Source organism: Xiphophorus maculatus, chromosome 24 (assembly GCF_002775205.1).
Source record: "Xiphophorus maculatus strain JP 163 A chromosome 24, X_maculatus-5.0-male, whole genome shotgun sequence".
NCBI lineage: Eukaryota > Metazoa > Chordata > Actinopteri > Cyprinodontiformes > Poeciliidae > Xiphophorus > Xiphophorus maculatus.
This window is the reverse complement of record NC_036466.1, coordinates 6,527,766-6,550,506: the sequence shown is the minus strand read 5'-3', so window position 1 is coordinate 6,550,506 and position 22,741 is coordinate 6,527,766. Positions and strand designations below refer to the sequence as shown.

The window sequence follows — 22,741 nt, the reverse complement described above, 5'->3', positions numbered from 1 at the left end:
AAAGGAATTATTTTCCCATGCTTTATAAGCAAAACGTATGCCACAAAACAACTCCAGCATGCTTACTTGCACAAAACGTCTACAAAACCTATATGTTGCTGTGAATCTTGATGTCCCATTAGTAAACTCTTTTAGTCATTCAATTTAAAAATCATCCTTTCTAAGGAAACTGAGTTCTGGTGTCAATGGAAACCAATTTAGCAGTTTCAGCTGTTTGTTCAGATCCCAACAAAAAGAAACATGCACTTCTAAAGCATTTCGATGCAAAAGCAACAGTCATATGAATAAAAGTTACACCAAACAGTCCACTTAAGATGTCCAGAAAAACCTACCGTATTGTCCAGCAGTAGAAGGGATTTCTAACCAGGTCAGCTCACTAAAAAACAAACAACTGGACAAACAAATAACTTATCAGAACCCAGAGCATGTAGTGTGTGACCAACAATAAATGTCCAAGTCACAAAATTATTAACAACGGAAACACACCGAAACTCAAAACATAAATAAATAAATAAATACAAATAAATAAATAAATAAAACACAGCGCAAAATATACCGCTATATTGTGGCCGAATAATTCGCTTAATATTTAATGTTGACCACATAAGGACTGTTAAACATCAAGTTGGACATAGCATAAAAAGCATCGCAGATATCAGAATAAATAAACTGATTACTCACGTTTAGTTGACAGCAATGACGACAGTTCTTCCTCCTTAATTAAAACAAACACCGAAGTTGGTATTTAGCAGCTCTAACATGTTTCAGAGTCGTTTAAATAATAAAAAATTAATGTTTCTTACAGGAGTCTTGAACCTTGTAGTCCTCACTATGAGTCCTTATGCCGCCATGTACGACAAGCTGTGACCTTCTCCAGGTGACTCGAGAAAAAAAAACATGTCCCAGTCTCTTTCCGGAGTCAAAATGTTATACTTTTCTATGCAAATAAATAGTTAATTAACATATAATCTCTGAAAGTCCCTATTTTGTTGTTGAGCTGCTTAATTTCCTCCGCTATCTTTCTTACGCGGCCTCTCGCCTTAATTAACTGCACCTGAGCAATTTTCCAGATTAGGGGAGGTGAATGATGCCTTCAGGAGTGTTGGAGAAACTAAATTCCCGGCGTATCAGACACAAACGCACACGTAGACTATAATTTATATCGATACACGTGGTGACATTTTTTAAATCGCATGCTCCTATCACTGAGCTCTAACTGTACCAAAGACTCTTATCTATTTAGATTCACTTTATTTTGGTAAATTAACATTACAAAAAATGAAAAGAAAATACTACTAAATAAACCAATAATTATAGGAGTAGGCTGAAGCTGAGGCTTCTCCTTGCCTATCCAATAGACAGGATATATATGGTAGAGTTTTTATTGTCCCTGAACGTCTCTCCGTGGCATTAGCTATACTTTTTCATTAAATCTTTTTTAAGTTACTTCCAGGTCTTAAATGCCATGTAGAAGTGAATAAAGAAACCATCCATCCATTGTCTATACCCATTTATCTTTGTAGGGACTAATTCATGCCATTGTAAAGGCTAATTCAGTCATTTGATTCAGCTCTGTTAGAACAGGCATGTGTCTAAAAGTTGTAGGTCAGTTGCTCTTGAGGGCTGGAGTCTTTTTGGGCAGTCGGAGGAAACCACTTTCCAGCCAAAGAAAGGAACTAATTAAGACAAATAAGATGGTTAAAATGTCTTTCTGAAGTTATGCTATCATTTGGTTAAATACATCTAACAAAATTGTAGATTACTCAAAGTATTATAGTAGAGAAACTGCTTTGTCGAGTAGCTGAGCTGGAGTTCATGGGAGTTTGATTGTGTGGTATATAAGTGCTTGGTGGATCTGTAGAGGGCTTATTATCGCATCCCTTGAGGTAACTTGTGGAAGGAAGCAGGAGACTACTGAAGTTCATTTTAATCTCTAGCTGATCCTGTATACTTAAAGCAAGAGCTCTTTCCACATTCTGGGCACAATGATGAGCTTGTTCAGGTTGTTTTTTACCCAGGGTTGCTAACTTGTCCCCAATCGTTTTATCCTTTATTTATGGTTCTGTTGGGCTCTAAAGGCTTTGACCTTAACCCTACACTGGAGCAGTATGCAGTCAAATGTGAAGCTCCTCTAGCTCTAGATCTGCAGCCATGGTTCTCAAATGGAAAAAGACGGATAGGAAATTAAGTCAACCAGGCAGTTTTTGCAGATTTATCTAAAAAAATCCGTGTCGTCTTTGTCGTTACTCACCCTGGACTATTTCCGTTCAAGGAGAAATCGGAAAAGGTCCATATTGTGTCCCTGGGTGCTTATCAAGGTCAGTCTTCAGCTGGGGACTCACTTGGAGCCAGATGTCATTTTAAAACGTGCTTGTGTCTATGGGAGAGCGTGCCGTGGGTCGACATGGGGCGTTCGCTTACATGACAAACGCAGATGTTACCTTTGTGGTCAGCAGGCTATAAGTCAGTTAGGTTTTACTAATGGGGCCAAGTGCTTAGCTGTTAGCTGCACTAGCACACACACACAAAATATACTGATAAGATTACGATGGTAATGTGAACGCATCAGGGTTAAACCCCATTAAGGAAGACGCCTGTCTCAAAAACGTCTGCTTTCCTGGATGGCCAGCCATCTTAACCTCCGAGCCCTCTTCCTCTACTCCTTCCCTTTGCCCTCTATCCTAATTGCCCCCATGGAACCTCTCCGTTTGTTTTCGCCCTGACTTTTTCCTGTTTTTCTTCCAGTTTCTTCCACAGCAGATGCACAGCAAATCTTCGCCGTGGCTCTTTACAACTCTTTGCTTCTTATTCCCATCTGTTTCCCTCTCGATTTTTTTTCCATCTCCCTCCACCTCATTTGAATTACTGCTGTGGTTTTTCTCTCCTTCAGAAAGAAAACGCCTCAAGTCTAGCAGTTTATAGATTCAAATTTGATCTCTATTTTTCTTTCTTTACATATCACAATGAGTAGCCTTTCAAAGTTCTACAGAAAATCCTAAAGTCAATGCTTCCATCTAGCTTTTTTTTTTACACTTTTTAATTTTTTTCAGTATCATCTAGACACACTGATTAAATCTGTCAACCATTATTAAAGCAAAATTTGTTGTTGCAAACCTATGTTTTGTTTCTGCATGAAATCCATATTCATACATCATGATCATTTTTATACACGTTAGGTAGCAACCATGCATTTAAGTGTAATCTGTAAGGGTATTGTTTGATAGAGAAATATACAAAGCCCCTCTATTGGTGCTATGGTTCTTGTTGCTGCTTTTCCGATTCACCAATTTGCAGATTTGTATGTGGCACATATCTAAACTATTCAAAAGAAAATTCAGATTAGGAAGCTAAAATACCTAGAACCAATGCTACTTGACATGCTATTGGCTGAAGTTAATCCAGAAGCAACATTTATTTTCTTTGGCGCTGATTGGCTGAACTCCAAAGACTTGAGATAAGAAAGACTGTAGATGTTAGCATGTTCGGTAGTGCTAATACTGTTTCCACTGAGTATATTAATTTATGCTACGTCTGGTGTTGCAGACAGTGCTAAGCTTTTTTAAAGAGGGTCCCTAGTATTTACAGATTCTAACTATTTGTGAGCTGTTGTCCCTAAAACCACGAATACAGAGGGTTCACCTTATGGAGCCATATTTAATATGTATTAAATTGGTGACTTTTGAGAGTTGCACTGGATTTTATTTAGTGGCTTCAGAGTGAATGGGGCTGGATACATACCAAATCCCAACTTTTTAGGGTTTTTTTTGTAAAAATAAATGTATCATTTGTCCTCATTGTAATATGATGTGGCTTTAGGTTGTAATGTCACTGCTGTGTGACACATGTCCTAAATATCATACATTTAATCCATGCTGGGTAAAACTGCTTATGTGTATGATGTAAATAGACAGTAAGAGCTTGCATGCTTAATGTTTAAGTGCCTGACTTCATACAAGAAAGACATAATTCTTCTTATTCTGACTTACATTGCTGTCACACATTAAAGTGTTGCTCCTAGCTGTGCAACACCTTTTATCTCCCAGCAACCAAAAAAAAAAGAAGTGTTTCTCATTAGCATACACTTGTTCCCCAGTGTTTCTCCTCTCTGCTTTGTCTACTGCAGATCTTCCCTTCAGAGACCAAACGATAACGGCTGCGCATAGTGAATAATGCACGGAAAAGAGGCTGTCTGTTTTATTATTATTATTGTGATAATTAAAACCTCATAATGCAGCAGCAATAATTCCTGCTACTTATGAAGGCAGTAAAACGGGCCACACTGCATGCACAGTCTAAGGAGATTTGTCTCCATTTTTCCTGATATTAGTAACCTTTCCAATGTCACGAAGCATAGATAAGTGCTGGAAAAAGATTCCAGTTGTTGCCTAATACAGGAGTTATTGCATTATTGCCTGGGAAATATATTTGTGTGTGTCTCCTGACTAAAGAAAAAGGGGGTGGGGATTTTTGGAGGGAGCAGGGTGGCGAAGGTCACTTTGATGTGACTATAAAGGCACACAGCAGGGCAGTGGAAAGAGATGAAAGAAACAGAGCAGAAGTAAAATAGGCCCTGGTGGAAAAGCAAAGGAAGAAGAGACACATCTCCTAGTTTTTTTTGACTCTGCAACATATGGAGGATAATGATGCTGTATCATAAACAAGAGGTAGCCAGGGAATAGAGCAGACATCTTGCAATTAAAGTGAGCAAACAATATTCTTGAAGCTCCACTGTGGCTCCACAGCAGTGCAGTATGTGCAGAACTCATATCTGAATACAAAGCAGCTACTGATTGAGCTGGCTTGTCATGAACAGCTCTCCAAAATAAGGTGTTACAGTTTTACAATGGCATTCTTACAGATCACTTGTTTGATCTGTTTGCATGTGACTGACTCCCACACACACCAAACACACTGAACAAACCAGTCATGGCTAGCTAGTTACATAGGAACTGGTGAAACTGGCTGAAATAGGAGACTGGGAAAACAGTAACAGTGTTAACTACTCAAGACTTGGATTTCTGCAGCTTTTTTTTGTTTTTATTTTTTACACTTAAAATGTTTCAAATAATCTAATGGATTATAATACCAGATGTAAACCAGTTTCTAGATTGTGTTTTTATCTTTTAGGGAGACAACCTTAACATATTAAGGTTTTAAACAGGCCCACTGCATCATAGATGCCTACCATCACTTAGTGGGCGTGAGGTGCTTTCCCGCACATTCATCTTCTTTGTTCTGGAATTTAACCAACTGGACAGGATTACATTTGTGATCGAAGGTAAGACACTCGTGGTTTCTCATCCAGCCTAGATGCTATTTACATCCTAGGGTAAGGGAAAGTCACATATTACCAGCTAGAAGTTCACAAAAGCTTTGATCTAAAAGTTCAGCAATAAAAAAAGTGCTTGATTTAGGACTTCTCACACATTTTACTAAGCCAGCAAGTCTGTTTATCTGTCTGTTTTTTGGAATTACTAATATTTCTAACAATAACTTTGTTTGTTGTCTGTTAAAATGTCTGCATCAGCAAGAACTGCAGTCACACTTTCAGGCATGTTTCTGAAGGCTGCCTGCAGTCAGGACCTCTCACCCTTTCGGCTTCATGCTGTCGCCTGCCCCCTTTAGGCTCAGTAGTGTATTGCATCTTAATCACTACTGAAACATGCCCGCATCAGCTGGTGAAGTAATAATATTTACATTCTTGCCATGTCTGTTTTCTTCCAAACACAATCATGAAGATAATAAAACCTTCTCCCACCGCGGCTGCTTTGTTGAGCAAAGACACCTCTGCAGAACTTTACTTCGACGCCTCCTCTCTGTCTGGCACAACTGTTGTTTCTTACTGCAGCTGAAGTGTTTTGATGATTGAGCTGTTACTGCTACTGAAAGTAGCACTGATGGAAAAAAAAAATCATAAAAAATAGAGGGAGGAGGAGTGGGAAGACGGCAGACAGACACCAGATGTTTCCATATAGTCCAAGGAGACGGCAACAGCAGAGGGAAGATTTGCGTAAGCATTACAGTAGAAGGTTAAAGTATGGGTTTGTGAGTAATTATTACCCTGGTCAGGGCATGCCCATAACTTGGGTGGCCTATCAGGAATGTGACAGTTGGAGTGAGTCAAGAAACTGCAGAAGATACAAGGGCCTTGTGGGAATAACATGGAGCTTCTTCACTGGAGGAATGTGTGGATAGAAGGAAGTATCTCAAGTTAGATTACGATCCGTGGTTTAAATGCATGCAAATGTACTTAAAAGATAAGGATCAGTTGATTTTAAGGGATTCCAAGGGGAAATTGGGTCACCGCAACAGCTAAGAACAGCATGACGACAGAAATATATTAAACATGACATTTCAAGGATTAAACACACAGCGGGGAGAGTTTTAATGCTAAAAACCATTTGGTATATCCTTAAGATACATTTATGTTATGATGCTATTTTTTTCTGTACATCTCCTCTTATTCATTCAGCATGCAGCAGGGTTTGCCATTGCTAAATTATGACTGAAGAACTGGGATTTCTTTTGCTGAGGTCCAATTGAAACCTACAAGACTAAAATATACAGGTTCAATATCAGAATCTAGCTAATAATGTTGTGTTTCAAGTGAATTGTAGTGTTATTTTAATTAATAAATATATATCATATAAAGCCAATAAGTACCCGCTCCATTTATTTACACCTGTACTTGAATTGTATTAATTTTGGACACAATAGATGACCCAAATCAGCAGCTTTAGATATAATTCAGCATGATAATACTTAAGTTTTCTGGTTTTGAAAACTGAATTACAACATACATTTCTGTATGATCCATTATCTGGTCCACATACATACAGCCCTATACTTTAACTCAAAATGGATGGATGTTGTTCATACTCACAACTTTTAGATGATGAAAATATTTGGTATGTGTTGAATAGGCATCAATAGGCATTTTCAGGATAGCAGCTGAAAAATGTATCAGAGAGAATTAGTAATTCAGAAATGTTGACCTACTGAACGGTATGTCCATGTGCTGTACAGTATGCTTAGCTTTTTAATTGCATTTTTCCCTCCACTTAACTTCCCAGTACTTACCTTTATTGACTGAGGAACGTATAGTCACTTTTTCCCAATGATTGTAACATTTTTGCATCAAAATCCAATTTTAAAAGGTTTAATGTTTATCCCTGTTTCCAGCTTCCCTTTTTCAATTAAATTCCTAAAATAAACCAACCTCTGGATGATGTTCTAATTTATTTAGATGCATGACATGCGGTCTTATGTCATTACCAGAGTGGAGGCTAACTCATGATCACTAAAGCAACAAGGTTTCTGTGCTTAAAGAGACCAAAGTCGAGGCCCTCAACCAGAATTGAACCTGCAAACCAGCTCTGCGGAGGTGACAGCGGGAAGATGGTGAGAGGCGTTGAAAGAGTAGGGGAGTGTGTGATAGGAGAAGAAAGAGAGGGAGAGTTATCAGTCATGCTGTCAGTCTGTGGGGCAGGTTGTGATAAGCTAGGCAGTATACAGCCTGGTATCTCTCTCCCCTCTCTTTTCTGTCTTTCTGTCACACATTCTCTCACACACACACACCCGTACAACCAAGGGAGTGGGGGAGGAGGGGACTCTGTTGGGTTCTCCTCTACCACCCATGAGTGAACCCAGCGCAGGTGTGCTGAGGTGAGGATTTGGACTGCGCGACAGCCATTTGTTGGCTGTTCTGTGCAGCAGGGGGATGAGAGAGAAAGCAGATGGTGAGAGCTGTGGAAAAACACACCAGGAAAAGAGCTTCATGCGTTAAAACTACAGGTTTGACTTCAGAACTGCGGCGCTTTCACAGACTCCGACACAGAGACGTGCTCAAAATAGCATCTTCCAGCAGTGGTGTTGCTGTTTTAGCATGAAGCTATTTGTAGGATTTCAAAGTGCACCAGCTGTGCAGATGAACTGATTGTATCCGATCAGAACATTTTAATATAAAACAATTTTTGAACATCCCCACAGCATGATGTTGCCACCCCCATGCTTCACTGATTATATCACAATAATCTTGAATTTTAGGCACTACTTTGACTTGATTTTTTTTATTTATTTATTTATTCAGTCAGTCATCAAATAATTTGTTATGCACACTTTAAAACACTATAAACAATTTGACTGAAAAGATACAAGCAGAAGCACAAGGCTTATATTTATGCATGTCCTACACATCAAATTACACAAAATTATCCCTTCATAAATCAAACACAAAACATATCACCAAACGGAAACATAAAAAGAAAGAAAATAATCCAAAACAACTTTCTGTCAGACTATGACATAGAGCGCCAATTAAAACAGTACATTTGTGGTTGTAAGGTGAAAAATGTGGAATGAGTACTATTACAGAGCAATGCATGTTTTCAGTTAACAATTCAGCAATAATATACCAACTTATTTTGCTCACAACGTTTGCTGTTTCCCCCTCTCAGGTCAGTTTCCATTACTTGAGTGTTGACCCAATATTTTGGGGGTTGAAAGCTGATGGTGGAAAGAGAGAGATGTTGACAAATGGAAAATGAGACTATCAAATGACCCTCAGGGACAGGAATGGGGGGCGGGGGGACAGAAAGTAAGCCCACTGTTGCTTGACGGTTTTACATGGCCTGCTTCTTCTTCTCTCTGCCTCTCCTTATCTCTGTGAAAGGGTCGAAGCGAGGTTAAGCAAAGATCACTTTTTCTCATCACAAAGCGTTTAATCAGAGCTCTCTAGACACCTAACACTCATGTCTGGTGTGTAATCTCACAAGCATGGGCAAATCCAGTATAGCGCACATGGCAGACTGGTTTATGCCAGCAGAAAGACCCTCTTACCCCCCCACCCCTCTTCCACTCCACCCAGAGGCTCAGATTAACCAATCTCATTGATGTCTGACAGCCGCCCATCCTTAGGATGTGGATGGGCTTAAAAATGACTGACAAGCCGCAAGAAAGCAGAAAGTCGATGTCTTCTAGTCAAGAAGAGAGAGGAGGGGCGGAGTGGCGAGAAGGAGCCGGGGGATGACAGTTGACCGAGGTGACAGACGGGGGCACGCAGACCCGTCACATAACCTTCTGTCAAGGGCATCGGGGGTCACTCTGTCGACGCCATTTACGTCTCAGGACTTCCTGGATCCAGTGAGAATTAAGTTTGTTGGAAAAAGCTGAACCTCTTCCAGTTCTCCAAGCACTAAGTTTGATTCCTGTCATTGTAGGAGCCTGGGGTAAAAAGTTCCCCCTAAAAACAATTGTGTTGGCTCAGAAGGATTCCCATGAGTCCTGACCGGTAGGAATGCACGGAGCTGTTCCAAATAAAGATTCCAGCAAGGTTACATGCAGTCATTATACTGCCAGTCCACTCCATTACAAGGTAATACAAGCCACAGGCAGGGCACATGGGCTGGACACTGCAGAGGCCTTTCTCAGCAGATTATTTTGGGCCTCACTACTGTGTCATTACACGGCTTCCCCGCTCTGTATTTAGGCCTGGATGATTGCAGGGCTGACATTGGGCTGGGCTGAGGTGGGCTCTCTATGGTGGGCTAAGGGCCCTGACATTGCCTCGGTTGTTTGATGTGTTTTTCGTGGTGAAAGGCGGCCGTGCGCCATGTCTCCTCCCTTTCTCACTCTTTCGAGGATGTAGAGCCTCGTGGATGTGTTCGTAGCAGCATTTCAGTCTGGTTGCAACTGCAAAGTTGAGCGTGTTTAAGATTTTGCCCAAGACCTGAAGGACATTTTTGAAGCACATTAGACAATGTACTTGTGTGTTTTCGTGCTTATTTGATTGTAATTACTGCGGTAACCGCTAATATTTGCATGTTATACTGTTATTTAGAAATGTTGGATAAGATACAATAAGTGTGACCTCATACCAATTTTTAAAACAATCCCTTAAATTACTGCTGGAACTGAACATTACTGTAAAACACTTCTCTACTTGGACTCTTCTCAGAGAAACATCGTAAATTACCGGAATTGATCAGAAATTACGAAAAAATGATTAGCGATTATCAAAAATGTATTAGGAACAGTCGAGAAATATCTGAAAATGTTACAAAATATCAAGAAGTTGTGTTCAGTTTGCATTTGAAATAGGATGTAGCGTGCTTAAGATTCAAGTGCTTCAACCAATCAAAATGCACAAGATTCTCTTGTGCCTAGCAGCCAGCCAGTCAATGATTGTCTCTTATAATAAATAAATAAAAGTAGTCACTTTAACTGTCAACAAACTAAAGTTTTATGATTTCAGGCATTTATTTAAGATATATATATACAGTATATTTTAAAAGGCTGGGTTAGTAATAGGTTGGTGAAAAATGTCCATCTACTTTAAATTTATTGACGGTCATCATTAGAATATGTCGGTAATCTCTGGCTGTTTTTTTCACTAACGCTGGTCAGATGAGACCAGAACTGAACTTCATGGTCTTACTGCGAGGAAAGCTGTCACTGTGTATCAGCCTGAACAAACAGAAACATGGTGGTGGCAGCATCATGCTCTGGGGAGGCTTTTCTTCAGCATGGGCAGAGAAACGCCTCAGAGTCAATTAGAAGATGAATACCTTCCAGAAGAAGAATAACTCTAAACTCACAGCCAGAGCAACAAAGAAATGGTTTTCATCACAGAAAATGTATGCGATAAAATGTCCTAGTCGAAGTCCAAACTTTAATCTGTGCTAAAACTGGTGTTCTATGACATTTTCTGCCTGACCTGACCAACAGGACAGTTTTCCTATTAAGGATGGGGCAACCTTTGGCGTGAAAAGTTTAGACTGAGCACAACAGGCACACTTGCAAACCGCTGCGTTTATTTCTTGTGCCGGTGCTGTGAGATAAAACGTCCCCTGGAGAAGTTGGGGTCCCTTGTTTTACCATAACAATGTGGTTTTATCTCGGCTTTATCTGTGGAAGAGTTCATATCTGTGGCATCTTCCAGGGGAAGAGGGGCTGTGTGTGTTGGGGATGGGTGGAGGGTGGAGGCATGCTCTCTCTCCTTCTCTCTCTCTCTCTCTCTCTCTCTCTCTCTCTCTCTCTCTCTCTCTCTCTCTCTCTCTCTCTCTCTCTCTCAAATAAACGGTAAGGAACCGGAGTGAGCGAGGGAAGGAGGGCTGGAGGAGGTGGAGGGGTAGAGGAGGCGGAGCCCGGGCGCCGTGACTGTAACGCGATAGCTGCTCAGCTCAAAAGAGCGATCACTCACACACACGCTGCACACACAGCTCGCAGGCAGGCACGCGACGCACGCTGGTGTCAGAGCGGAGCAGGAGCGGAGCGCAGGGCTTGTGAAGCGGAGAGCGCGGCGCGGCATGAGCGGTGTGTCAGACAGGAGCAGACCGGTCGTTTATTTCCGTGCCTGATTGTTTCCAGTTTGATTTCTTGGGAAAGCTGCATCCGACGCTCGGAGCGCGGCGGTGGGCTTCAGATCGCTGCAGGAGAAGCGACCCCCGTGTGCGTAAAATACGCAGGAGCGGCAGAGGAGGAGATACTCGGACAGACAGGGGAGCCTGAGTCGGAACTTGACGCGACCCTGGAGCCGCTGTCCAGACTCTCCACAAGAACTTTGCTCCCTCAGTGTTTCTTGGATGAGTTTTTAGAGCATCACTCCGATGCTCTTGTTTCCCAGCGAATGGTCCTGTAATAATATCGGGGGTCCTTTAATTTAAAAGGTTTCTAGAATTTGGCTTCGACCGAAGTGGATGTGGATTTTTGTGTTTTTGAGCAACTGCAGCGTTTAAATCCAACAAAGTGGAAACAGCAGACACTCAGTTTTTTTTTGTATTTTTATTTTATTTTATTTTTTTTTCCTGATCCGAGATGGATTTTCCCACCACGCTGGTTGGATTTTTAATAACACTGTGTCACTTGGGATGTGGAGTCGGAGGACAGAGCGGTGAGTTTGAGTTAGTTTTTGGTTTTGGCGCACGGATCGTCACCTTTAAACTAATTTTTTTTCCAGAGTTTGGGCGTCATGCGTTTTGATTTTTGTCTTCCAGCCCCCCTAAACATCTGACATAACTTGGTGAAATCCACAAACCGTTTTCCTCTCCTCTCTCTCTGTTCGGTGAATATAATGCAGAAAAGGATCTTTGTTTTACGTAATCGTAGAAATATACGCACTTTTTTTTTTTAGATGTGTACAGTTAAGTGAGGCAAACATTCCCAAACTGATTATTTGCTAAATTAGGGAGAGAAAAAAACGGAAGCTATCATGTCCCAGACGGACTGAAACCATCAGCAGCTGCCTGAAAAACGGGAAGCATTTCAAATTTCGGACACTTCCCGTTTGGCTCCTTGTTTTTTGTTTTTTTCTCTCTCCTTGATTTACTCTAATTAATAATCAGCAACAACAAACAAACCCATTCTCTTGATTAAAAAGCTCTTCCGATTAGGACGGGGATGGGGGGGTGCAGTGTTTTACAGAGAGGGCTGGACCTCTCTCTCTGCAACCTGCAATTTTCAACACTTTTTGCTGGTGGCCAAGAAAGCGTGCGTAAAAGCCACTCTGTCATTGCGGGATTTGACTCACGCATTAGGGCGTTCATTAGCGACCACCACTCTCCCTTTCCCAGTAGCTCCAGGTGCTTTTTCGAGGCAGGGGGCTCACAGCGCTCTCGGTGGTCAGATGACTAATAAACCCGCAGGTTGTGATCAGGTTGTTGGTGTCACTTTTTTGGTACCATATCCTAAAAAGATTGTCCGTCACTGACCTGCTCAAAGTACCTGATAAATCAATGGCATCCTCACTGCATAATACTGCCACTACCATGTTCTGTGTTGAAATTCGAGTTGTAAATGTGGTTCTTCTCCTCACACAGCTTAAAGTAAGCGTTGAGATGGATTCTTTTCAAAGCACATTAGAGGAAAGAAACACTTTTCCAGATTGTTTTGTGCCAAAATTTGTGGGATTATCTTCTACAAAGTCTTTCAAATGTGGCAGTTTTAAACTGGTGGAATTTGGATAAAAGTTCACAATTCTCTGTCCCTCTGGAGCTCCATGTTTTCTCCAGAGTTCCTGCGCTGCATGAAGACAGGAGTTGCCTGTGGCGACTTTGGGGAAGAGGCTTTTTGCCGAGCCGTCTATAATCAGATCATAAAAACAGGAGATTGTGGTCAGCGACGGATTTAGGAGGTTTTGAGTCCTTGGGTTAGCCGGTGTTGGTGCTCGGCATAGATCGACTTCAAGCTTTCTCGTTGGGAGAAAGAGTCCAGGTTGATTAGAACCATTACTTTTTGGCCACACATAGTAGCAGGCAATTATTTGTACTGGATTTACAGGCGCAAAGACAAATTCAGCTTCCCTGTCCTCGGTTGGTTATGATTTGTCCATCCAAAAACATTTTAGTAACTAGATCACATAGTACTGAAAATGCACCTAACTAGGGTTTAAAAATGGAACTACTGCTCTGCAAAACATTTAGCCCAGGATCTAGTGGTCAGATTGTTTTCTGAGGGCTCGTCATGCTCAGAGGTGATGCGGCCGGTAGGATGACACATGAGGCTCAGTCATCCATGGCAGTCTGGTTGCTCATACAGTTGGAAGTAAACACTCTTCCTGTTGCTCTGTTTGGGCTTTTCCTCCTCTTCTTAAAGCTTCTAGCTTACAGCAGGAGTCGTCCATTCTGGCTGTGTGTGTTGTACAGCACATGTACTCACAGATCAGAGACAGATGTGGTTCTCCTGGCAGTCATCGGGCATCTCTGCCCCCCAAACCCCAAGCTCCTCTTACTCTCTCCCTCTCCTGCCAAAGACACTGCGCCACATGTCCGTGCCTCAAGAGCCACATTACAGCCAGAGACTGACGGAGAGCAGAGCAGACAGGGGAGGGAATGGGAGAGGAGAGGAGAGCATGCCATCCACTAAACCGCACTAGAAAAAAGCAGTAGGAGGGCTTGGGGAGCAGATCCAGTGCAGGGAGGGAGGGTGGGGGATTGTGCTTCAAACAGAGGGGACATCAAAGCATGCAGGGGGTCACGGAGTCAAAATGGCACTGGACAGAGGGAACAGAGCGCATGAAGGGTTACAAGGCGACACCGGGTGATGCAGTTAATGTGGGGGAAAATCAGAGAAAGATAAAAAAGAAAAAGAAAAAAAAAGAGGGGAAGTCTGTTTTTGACTCAGACTTGTTACAAAACCAAGCTATCAGAAGTTCTGGCTTTTGATGGCAGACTGTAGTAACGTGATATGTTTTCACTGGGCTCTTTTTAAATGTTTCGGAGCAAACTGATTCTGGCCCCAGGCGCGTTGGATTGTCTCAGCGCTCAGAAGAAATCTAAATGTTAGAGATCCGTTATTACTTTCCTGCGCCTCGCTCTTTCTAAAGCAGAGAAGTTTACACTCTGTGCTGTAATCACAATAGCTTGACTCCATGATATGTGCATTAATTACTGCTACCATAAACATTAATATGCAAGCCATTAACCAGCTTATTTGCATGTTTATTAAGTGGGTGGCTGTGCATCCTTTGAATAAGTTTCTTCTTGAGGCGGGTTTTGTTTATTAAAGCTTTTAACGCTTGATATAAGAAATAGTAGTGAAAAAGTCTACAGTAAAATGTAAATTTTATTTTATATCCTTTTTACAAAAATCTGTCTAAATGTCAACATCATTACATTAGTGTGAGGATAATTGTACAACAGACCTAAATGTCATATTCTAATTAAAATATGTTTCTTTAATTCAAGTTTAGATGATGTTTTATATGTAATGCAGTTTATATTTTGGTACAAACCGCATTAATAACTGCATAAATAGCCTACTTAAGGATGAGCCAAAGCATATGAATTGGATTAAAGCCTAAACTTTGACTAGGCTACACCAAAACATTCACTTTGTTTAATTCAGAGGGGCATTAGTTGGTGTTCTGTGGATCAGTGTCCAAATTCACTTGACCTTTAGGTCACAAACTTTGATATTTTCAGGTAGCGAACACATAACTAATGAATCCATCAAATATGGCAAGTTGTCCTAATGCATAAAAGCAAAGATCATCATAACACCACCACTATGTTCAACTCCAAGTATGTTACTCTTTTTCTGAAATACTCTTGTTAGTTTTAGATCCTACGTGCCATGAAACAAACCTTCCAACAACTTTTCCTTTATTTCTTGTCTTATTTTTAGTTTTTAATTTTTAGCAAATCCAACACAGGTCTTTGTGCCTTCCTTAGTTTGCAGTGGTTTTGGTTTTGAAACTTCTGTACCCAGCATCTTTTGCACCAGTCGTAACTGAGGAAAGTGAGGCCCGCAGGGCGTTAGATGTTCTGGGTTCTTCTTATAGGCCTCTTATAGGAGCCATTGATGCTCTTTTTTTGAGTAATTTTTATGAAGCAGCACCTCTTGGAAATATTTTTTATAGTTTTATCTAATTGTGTTCAGCTGGTTAACTGCTTAGAAGTGATTTTGTAAGATTTTACAATCTGATTTGCTGATAGATCAGAATATAAGGTGTTTTTTGAGACTGTTGAAAACTGCTTTTTTCATTTACTAAAGCCATTTTTGTCTGACATTAAATGTTTGATTGACTGTTCAATTCATAAAGAGTGGATACTGATGTTGCACTTTTGAATATAGTATATACTTGCCTGTCAAATTTCGACCACATGTAATTTCCATACATATTATTTTGACATTACATGTGATAATCGCTTCACTTTCTTAATTTCTTGTCATTTTAATTAGTTTGATGTTCTTCCTCTATTTCCGTGCTCCTCTCAAAGTTTTTGCATTTTGAGCCGCCTGCCCTCGGTGGCATCAGCTGCAAAAACAAGGTCACCCATTAGCATTCATAGCCGAAGACAAACGGAGTGCTCGGTTCGATACCAGTCAGGTATGGGAGTCACGGGCTCCTCGCAAAGCTCCTGGAAACGGGCCGCGGAGCTCGGGGTGAAATTAAAAACAAGACCCCGATAAATAAAACAAAGCTTGCTCTTTCTGTTTGTCGCATTAGCCGCATTGGGGGGTCTTAGCTGGAGCTCTGGGACCGGCTTAGAAAAGAAGCGGCGGGGGGTCAGCTTTGTCAAGAGCCAAAGTGTTTTTGAATGGATTTTGAGCTGATTTGAACACACAGAGGGTTTTAAAAGAGAACAGTCAAGGGTGTGAATAAAAAAAACAGCTTTACTGAGCTTTTGCTGTCTCTTTCTCTCTCTTTTTTTTTTTCTTTCTAAAGAAGTCAGTTTTCCTGGAAGCTAACTCTCGGTAAGGTGGAGGGCCAACAAATCACACCGAAACTTACCACAGCATTACTTGATTCCACACAGCTTTCCTTTGCTTGTGCCGGCTCTGCAATTTTATTCCTTTCCACCCAGATGAGGAGGAAAGCTTTTTTGTGCAAAGAAGTGCCTTAGCAGTGCAGGTTTGACTCTTAGAGTGCATCGAGGGACAAGGAGACATGATAGGTAGACTTCTGGATTAGATCCTCTCTTCCTGCAGCCATCTGCTTTACTTCATTGATCCATTGAAGCATTGATCAGGATGGCCAGCTCCGTGCATTTAGCTGATTAGCATGGGCCACTTATCCTGTTAGAGAGGGAGGAGGAAAGAGGAGACACTGGGAGGCAAAGAGGATTTGGGGATTTTATTTGCTTTTGATGAGGCTTTTGTTGGTTAAGATCTTCTTTTAAACTCATTTAGCACTGTATAACAAAAAAAACACTGTTTCTGGTTGTTACATTCCGGGGATGACTGCTGCCGATTGTCTTCAAAGTTGTAGAATTGACGAGGAAATGGACATGACTAAAACCAGGAAACTGTATCTCCTGCTTGCGTCACAAAAAACGCACCAGAAGCAAGGAGGCTTGCGTCTTGAAGGACATTCATTCATTTGCTAGGCTGTGAAGTTTTTACACTCTCGTTCATACTTGCTCAAACTCAGCTGCATTGTTTTTGAGCCATGAAAATTTGTTGTTTCCCCCTGTTCCTTGTTTCTTTCACAATGGCCGAGGGGTTTGAAACACAACACTGTGTGAAAACCTGACACATGATGGAACGAGAGGGAGGAGGGGGAATAATCCAAACTAAGAAAACAATTTGATTTGTCAAAATCAAACAAAAAAAAAACTGCACAAACCTTCACTTGTTTGAAGGTTTGTGCACTTGTTCACTTGTGCACTTGTTCACTTTTGTGCAGTTATGACCTTTTTAACTGCAAAAAGTAACCGTCTGCCTCAAGACGTTTTATAAATCTCTCTCTTCTGCATGACTACGGGTCTCTCAGAAAATAATAATATTACATAAAAAATGTCAGCCCATTCAAAATTATGTCCATCTATTCTGTAGTACTTGATTGGGGCTCCTTTTGCATGAATTATTGCATCGTCAGGCCAGTCTGCTGGCTAATCAAGCTCAGTGCCACCATGGTCATGGAACCAAGTTTTAGCACCTTTCGCAGTGTTGTCCTGCTGGAAAATGAATTTTAGAGCATGGCATGCTCTAAAATTTCCTGGTAGTTTGCGGCGTTGACTTTAGAAAACGCAGCGGGACCAGAACCAGCTGTGGAAACTTCACTACGAGCTTCAAGGAATCTGAATCTCTTCTCTTCCTCCTGACTCTGGGTCCTTGATTTCCACATGAAAGTCAGCAGTCCTTCGCCAAGATTCTGTAGAATTATGTAGGCTGATATAATCTTCCAAGTTGCACTCTTCTGTAAAATGTTGTTTGATTCATAAAGATTCTTCTGCTTTGGTTCAGTCCAGAATGTCTGAGATTAAACCCAGGCCTTACTATTGAATGAATGCGTGATTGCTGCCCACTCGGCCCTCTTCCTCCCTCTCTCAGGGTGATAGCACATTTTAATTAAGGTGCTGGTAATGGTGGTGGTGGGCTGGGAGGGTACGGGCACGAGAATGATGAAGGGCTTTATCAGCCCTCCTCCTCCTCACTCTCGCCGCTTATCCCAAAGCGTGAAGCCATGCTTTCCTGATAAGGCAGCTAATAGAAATGAGAGCATGAATGTACACGCACACAATCACGCAGACACGCACACACGGCAGGACATGAGCTAAGACATGCAGACATTTGCACATTTTCTCTGATAACGAAGATAAAGACGTCTCCCAGTCCAAGTTGATTGGGAGTGACTCAAATGCGCGCACATGCAAAGAGTGAGTTTACTTATTTCATTGATACAATCTGCCAAAATTAGATTGTGCAGCTGCTTCAGGAGCATAGAGAGGTTCACGGTGCTTCTGCTAGATTTTAATTTTATTTCGACGGTGTGCCTCTGCAAACACACTCGCCTCGTGCGGACACAGTTAGCACCATTGTTCTGGCGTAATGAGGTTTTGGTGGCTGCATGGAAGGAACATATGCAGCGCGCGTGTGTGTGTGTGGAGACAGATGGACTTCTCCACAAGACGAGACGGGTGTAATTCATGAGGCTCTCTGGCAGCTCCTGAGTGCTTCCCTACAAGTCACACTGACGGAAACACTCAAAACACACGCAACCATACTACAAGAGAGCCTCTTTCTGCTTACTAAGTGTGAAAGATGACCAAGAAATTAAAAGAGCATGCGCTCATCTATTGATGTATGGCAGTGACTACACGCACATATGCATTATATTGCCAAAAGCATTCGCTCATCTGCTTTCACATACATATCAACTTGAGTTTTATCCTCTTCTTAATGGGGTTTATAATTAGGTCGACACACCCTGTGCAGCTGTAACAGCTTCAACTCTTCTGGGAAGGCTTTCCAAAAGATTGAGGAGTGTCTTTATGAGAGCTTCTGATCATTCTACCTGAAATGTATTCATGAGGTCAGACACTGATGTTGGACAAGAAAGCTTCTTTAAGGACTTTGCTTGGGGAATAATTTTTGAATGAAGCAAAAATATGTCCAAAAGTCTTAATATGCTCAAGGATTCAGAGTAGAATGTGTAGCAGTATGGCTTAAAAATGAAATCTTCAGTTTCTTAAACACTACATTCAATTTCTGATTTTTATCTCTGTTTTTTTTTTTTCCTTGACAAGAAAATATTTTCAGAAACTGGCTTCTATTTCAATCATCTCTTCTGGGGGTTGACCTGAATTCAAAGTCTAAGTAAGTCGAAGTTATAAGACACGCTACAACAAGATGGCAGTTCAGGTTGACATTACTCTGAACTATGGACACCAAAGGAGTGCATTGGTAAGAAAAAAAACAATCCAAATTAAATCTTAAACAAAAAATTCAACAAACCAATAAATTCAATTAATCTCCTAGCAATAATTCAGAGTTCCTTTCTCTGAGAACTAAGAAGTGACGAGTTCAACTCCTGAAAAATGCCCCGCATCATAATCCCACTTCCACCGAAAATGACACTTGACAATGTAGTCAGGCAAGTACGGGTCTCCCAAACTTCCAATTCAGGGAAATTTGTTCTGATCCATCACTCAAACATGTCTACTAAACCAGAGTCACTGTGGCCATGATTTACACCAATGATTCCAACACTCTGAATTGCACTTGAATGCAGTTACTTGGTGATGTAAATCCAATCCATGAAGCCCTCTTCAGTGTTCTTGAGCTACTCTGAAGGTCTTATGACGTTTGGAGGGATGCAGCTTTTGACACATCATGTCACTTAGCTTCTGACAGCATGGCAGAGTTGTTGTCAATCTCAGTTCCTTCTATTTTGAAAACATCTGACTGTGGAATAATCCCTTGTGGCAAAATTTCATAAATGGACTTATTTTACAGGTGGCATCCCATCATGGTGCCACGTTGGAGCGACCCATTCTTGAACAAATACTTCCAGAAGCAGTCTTTGTGTTGGATTTTATTCAAAATATTGGAGCACCTTTTGTCAATATAGTGCATATGTTTATGAATGTGTGTATCTGTGTGTGTGAGCTGACGGACAGAGGTTTCACAGAGGGGTCAGTGTCCACAGGCAGCCGCCGCAGAGCAGGCATGTCTTAATGAGTCTCGTCAGGTTCTCTGCATCCACCTTTCCTTCTGAATTTCTACTTCCTCATCACCTTTTCCTCCACACATCTGTCACTCACCTGTCCTCTCCCATACTCTTTTTTTTCCCACACCCACCCATCATAAATCCACCCTCCTCCTCCCTCCTTCCCGATCAATCCCCGTCTCCATTTTTTCCGCCTCAATCCGTCTTTTATCCATCCCTCCTCACTCGTCTCCCTCTTCCTCCCTTTCATCCCCGCTCTCTTCCTCCACCAGTTTTTCTCTCCACTGTAATCCCTTTCTCTCCACTCTCCAACTCTCTCGCCACCTTCCTTGGAGGCCGCTCAATGGGCAGCTCAGAGGAAAAAAGTGTTGAGGCTGCAGGATTTCTCCCCAAAGGGCTTAATCTGCTGAGGCTCTGAGCGCCGATAGCCTCCTTCACACCGTTCCCTCCATGGGCTTCTCAACAATGACTGTCTGTCTGCACAGTCACACCAGATAAAGCTATGTCTGTGTGTGTGCATGTGAGGCTTCCTGTCCATCTCAGCCATTCTTTGCCATCCCTGCTATATTTTTGAACAGTTTTTGCCTGCTGATTCCCCCCGATCCCCATCTCTGCTGGTCCTTGTGATTGACAGGCCCTCAAAGGTGTCATCCTTCGTGGGTGTGCATTTGAACATGCAGCAGCAGCTGGGTGTGTGCTAATGAATGCAATTCAGCGTGCATTTGTAGCCGGAGTCACGCACTTGCATGAAATCACCGGCAGCTGCGAGGGGCTGATGCGCAAAGCGTGGGCGTCGCTCCTCTCTGGTAGCAAAGTAAGAAAGCCATCGCGGCTCTGTCAAATGTCAGAGAATCTTAAGTGTGCCTTTTAAGCACAATAGGCGGTGAAAATGCCAACACTTGAAGGGTCTATTACACGTCAAGCCTTTGGTGCTTGTATTTTTTTCTCCTTTTCTTTCATTCTCTATTGAAGTGTTCGCAGAAATCTGAAAGAAAACTGGCAAAATAAATAAATCGGCCCTTTTATGTCAAGAGCCGATTGGATTCAGAGGCTGAGTGGTTAAATCTAGTTGTAGGCGGCTGCATTTTTAATACAACTACAGTGTTTAACAATCAGTTCAACAGCAAGGACCACAACTGTGGCTTCTCTTCAAAGAGAGGAGAAAGATTGAGATTCATCAGGAAAATCTCATGAAAGATCATATGGGAGAGGGACGAGGGAGATAAGTGGGATGAAAATGTTTTGTAAAAAGGCACAAGGAGGATGAATGGGATGAAAAAAGGCTATAAAGACCACTGAGGAGGGTGAAGAGTGGTATGTACAATAATGAAATGTTAAAAGAGTCTGGGTGGGGCAGTAAGAATAAGGTAGGGATGATTGAAGAAAACAAAACTGTGTGTACTACATAAACAAACAAGCCATCAGTAGGTTTTCCTGTTGACTAGTGGAGGCATGGCCGTGGTCCTGAACCCCAAGTTAGAACATTAAGGCTTTTTGTTGCCAGATCTCCTTCATCTGTTTGATGTTTTCCTTGTCTGCCACTGAACAACAGCTGTATAATAATGTGGAGGTGTTTGAGCTCAATATAAAGTTCATTAGATTTACAGTTCCCACCAGAGCATGAGCAAACCCACATGCATGCAGCCGTAACAGCGTTAGCTACAATAAACCAGCTCCTGCTGTTGTCATGGAGAACATGTCTCCTGCTTTAATAAAACGTAATAAAGGAACGGCCATACCCAGAGCTGTGTGTGCGCGCCCGCGACTCGTCCTTTTGTATGTGCAGAATACTGCTATCCATGTTCCCTTTGTCTGTGCCTGTGAGTTTATGTGTTTGGCGTGTTTGCGCGAGATAACGCAAAGCGCCAAAGCCGCTGTGGCCGTCAGGGTGCGAGCAGAGAATGGATTCTTTGTTGCAGCGTTAGCTTCTTAATACAGAGTCGGGGTGACCCCCTCAGAACCCCGCTAGACAGGCCGTCTGCGTGTCACTTCCTGCCTCAGCCTTCCAAGCGATGCTATTGGCAGGCTATTGTTCCTGAGAGAGCGCGATAGGATCGGGGAATGTGTCCTAATGTTTGCAGATTGGCTTGCCGGAGCAACAATTACACTTGGAGGAACGCTCCCCAAGGAGAAGGATGGAGATAAGAGGCTGGGTGTGGAAGGAGGGGATAAAAGACTGTGTGTGTGTCCTCGCTTGGGTGTGTGTGTTCCAATAAATGCATCAACTTGTATTGTTTTAGTAGTGCATTGAGAATCCACAATGGAGAAGTTTTTTTCAATTTCCACCAATCTGAAGGCCTAAATTGCTTTCTTTGTTTTAGTGCTCATCTGTTGCTCATCGCATCATCGCACCGAGAAGAGAGAACTGCGCTTTTATGGCGGTCGTGGAAATATTGGAAATGCTTCAAAATGAGTGTTTGAACGGTGAATAACCAGCCTCTTTCTGTGCTCCGTCTTCACCACAGATTCAGCTTGTGGAGGCATCTTGGACGCCAGCAAGCCCGGTTACATCACCTCACCCGGTTATCCTCTGGAGTACCCGCCTCATCAGAACTGCCACTGGGTCATCCAGGCGCCGGAGACCTCGCAGCGCATCGTCCTCAACTTCAACCCTCACTTTGAGATCGAGAGGCTCGACTGCAAGTAAGACCAGGAGGAAGAGGAGGAGCTGTGTCTACTTACCTGAAGTGGCATTTCTCTGCCTGAATGATGGAAACTAGTTAAATCTTTTAACCCTTTTGTGCAGAGACAGTTACCTACACAAACTATGTACTACTTTAAATTAATTTATTTGAAACACAGCCATTTTTTATGTACCTATTTTTGTGTGGAATAGAGACAACAGGTGAG

General features: G+C 42.0%; 1 protein-coding gene across 2 annotated transcripts in view; it reads left to right on the top strand.

Annotated features, from left to right (window-relative positions):
* The first annotated feature begins 11,180 nt into the window (after positions 1-11,180).
* nrp2 (neuropilin 2) overlaps positions 11,181-22,741 on the top strand; it is a 68,177-nt gene continuing 56,616 nt past the window's right edge. For both annotated transcript variants that reach the window (XM_023329461.1, XM_005807991.2), the window contains exons 1-2: positions 11,181-11,890; positions 22,357-22,534. In XM_023329461.1, coding sequence (XP_023185229.1) covers positions 11,815-11,890; positions 22,357-22,534 — 254 coding nt within the window. In that variant the 5' untranslated portion in view covers positions 11,181-11,814. The remainder of the gene's footprint in view (positions 11,891-22,356; positions 22,535-22,741) is intronic.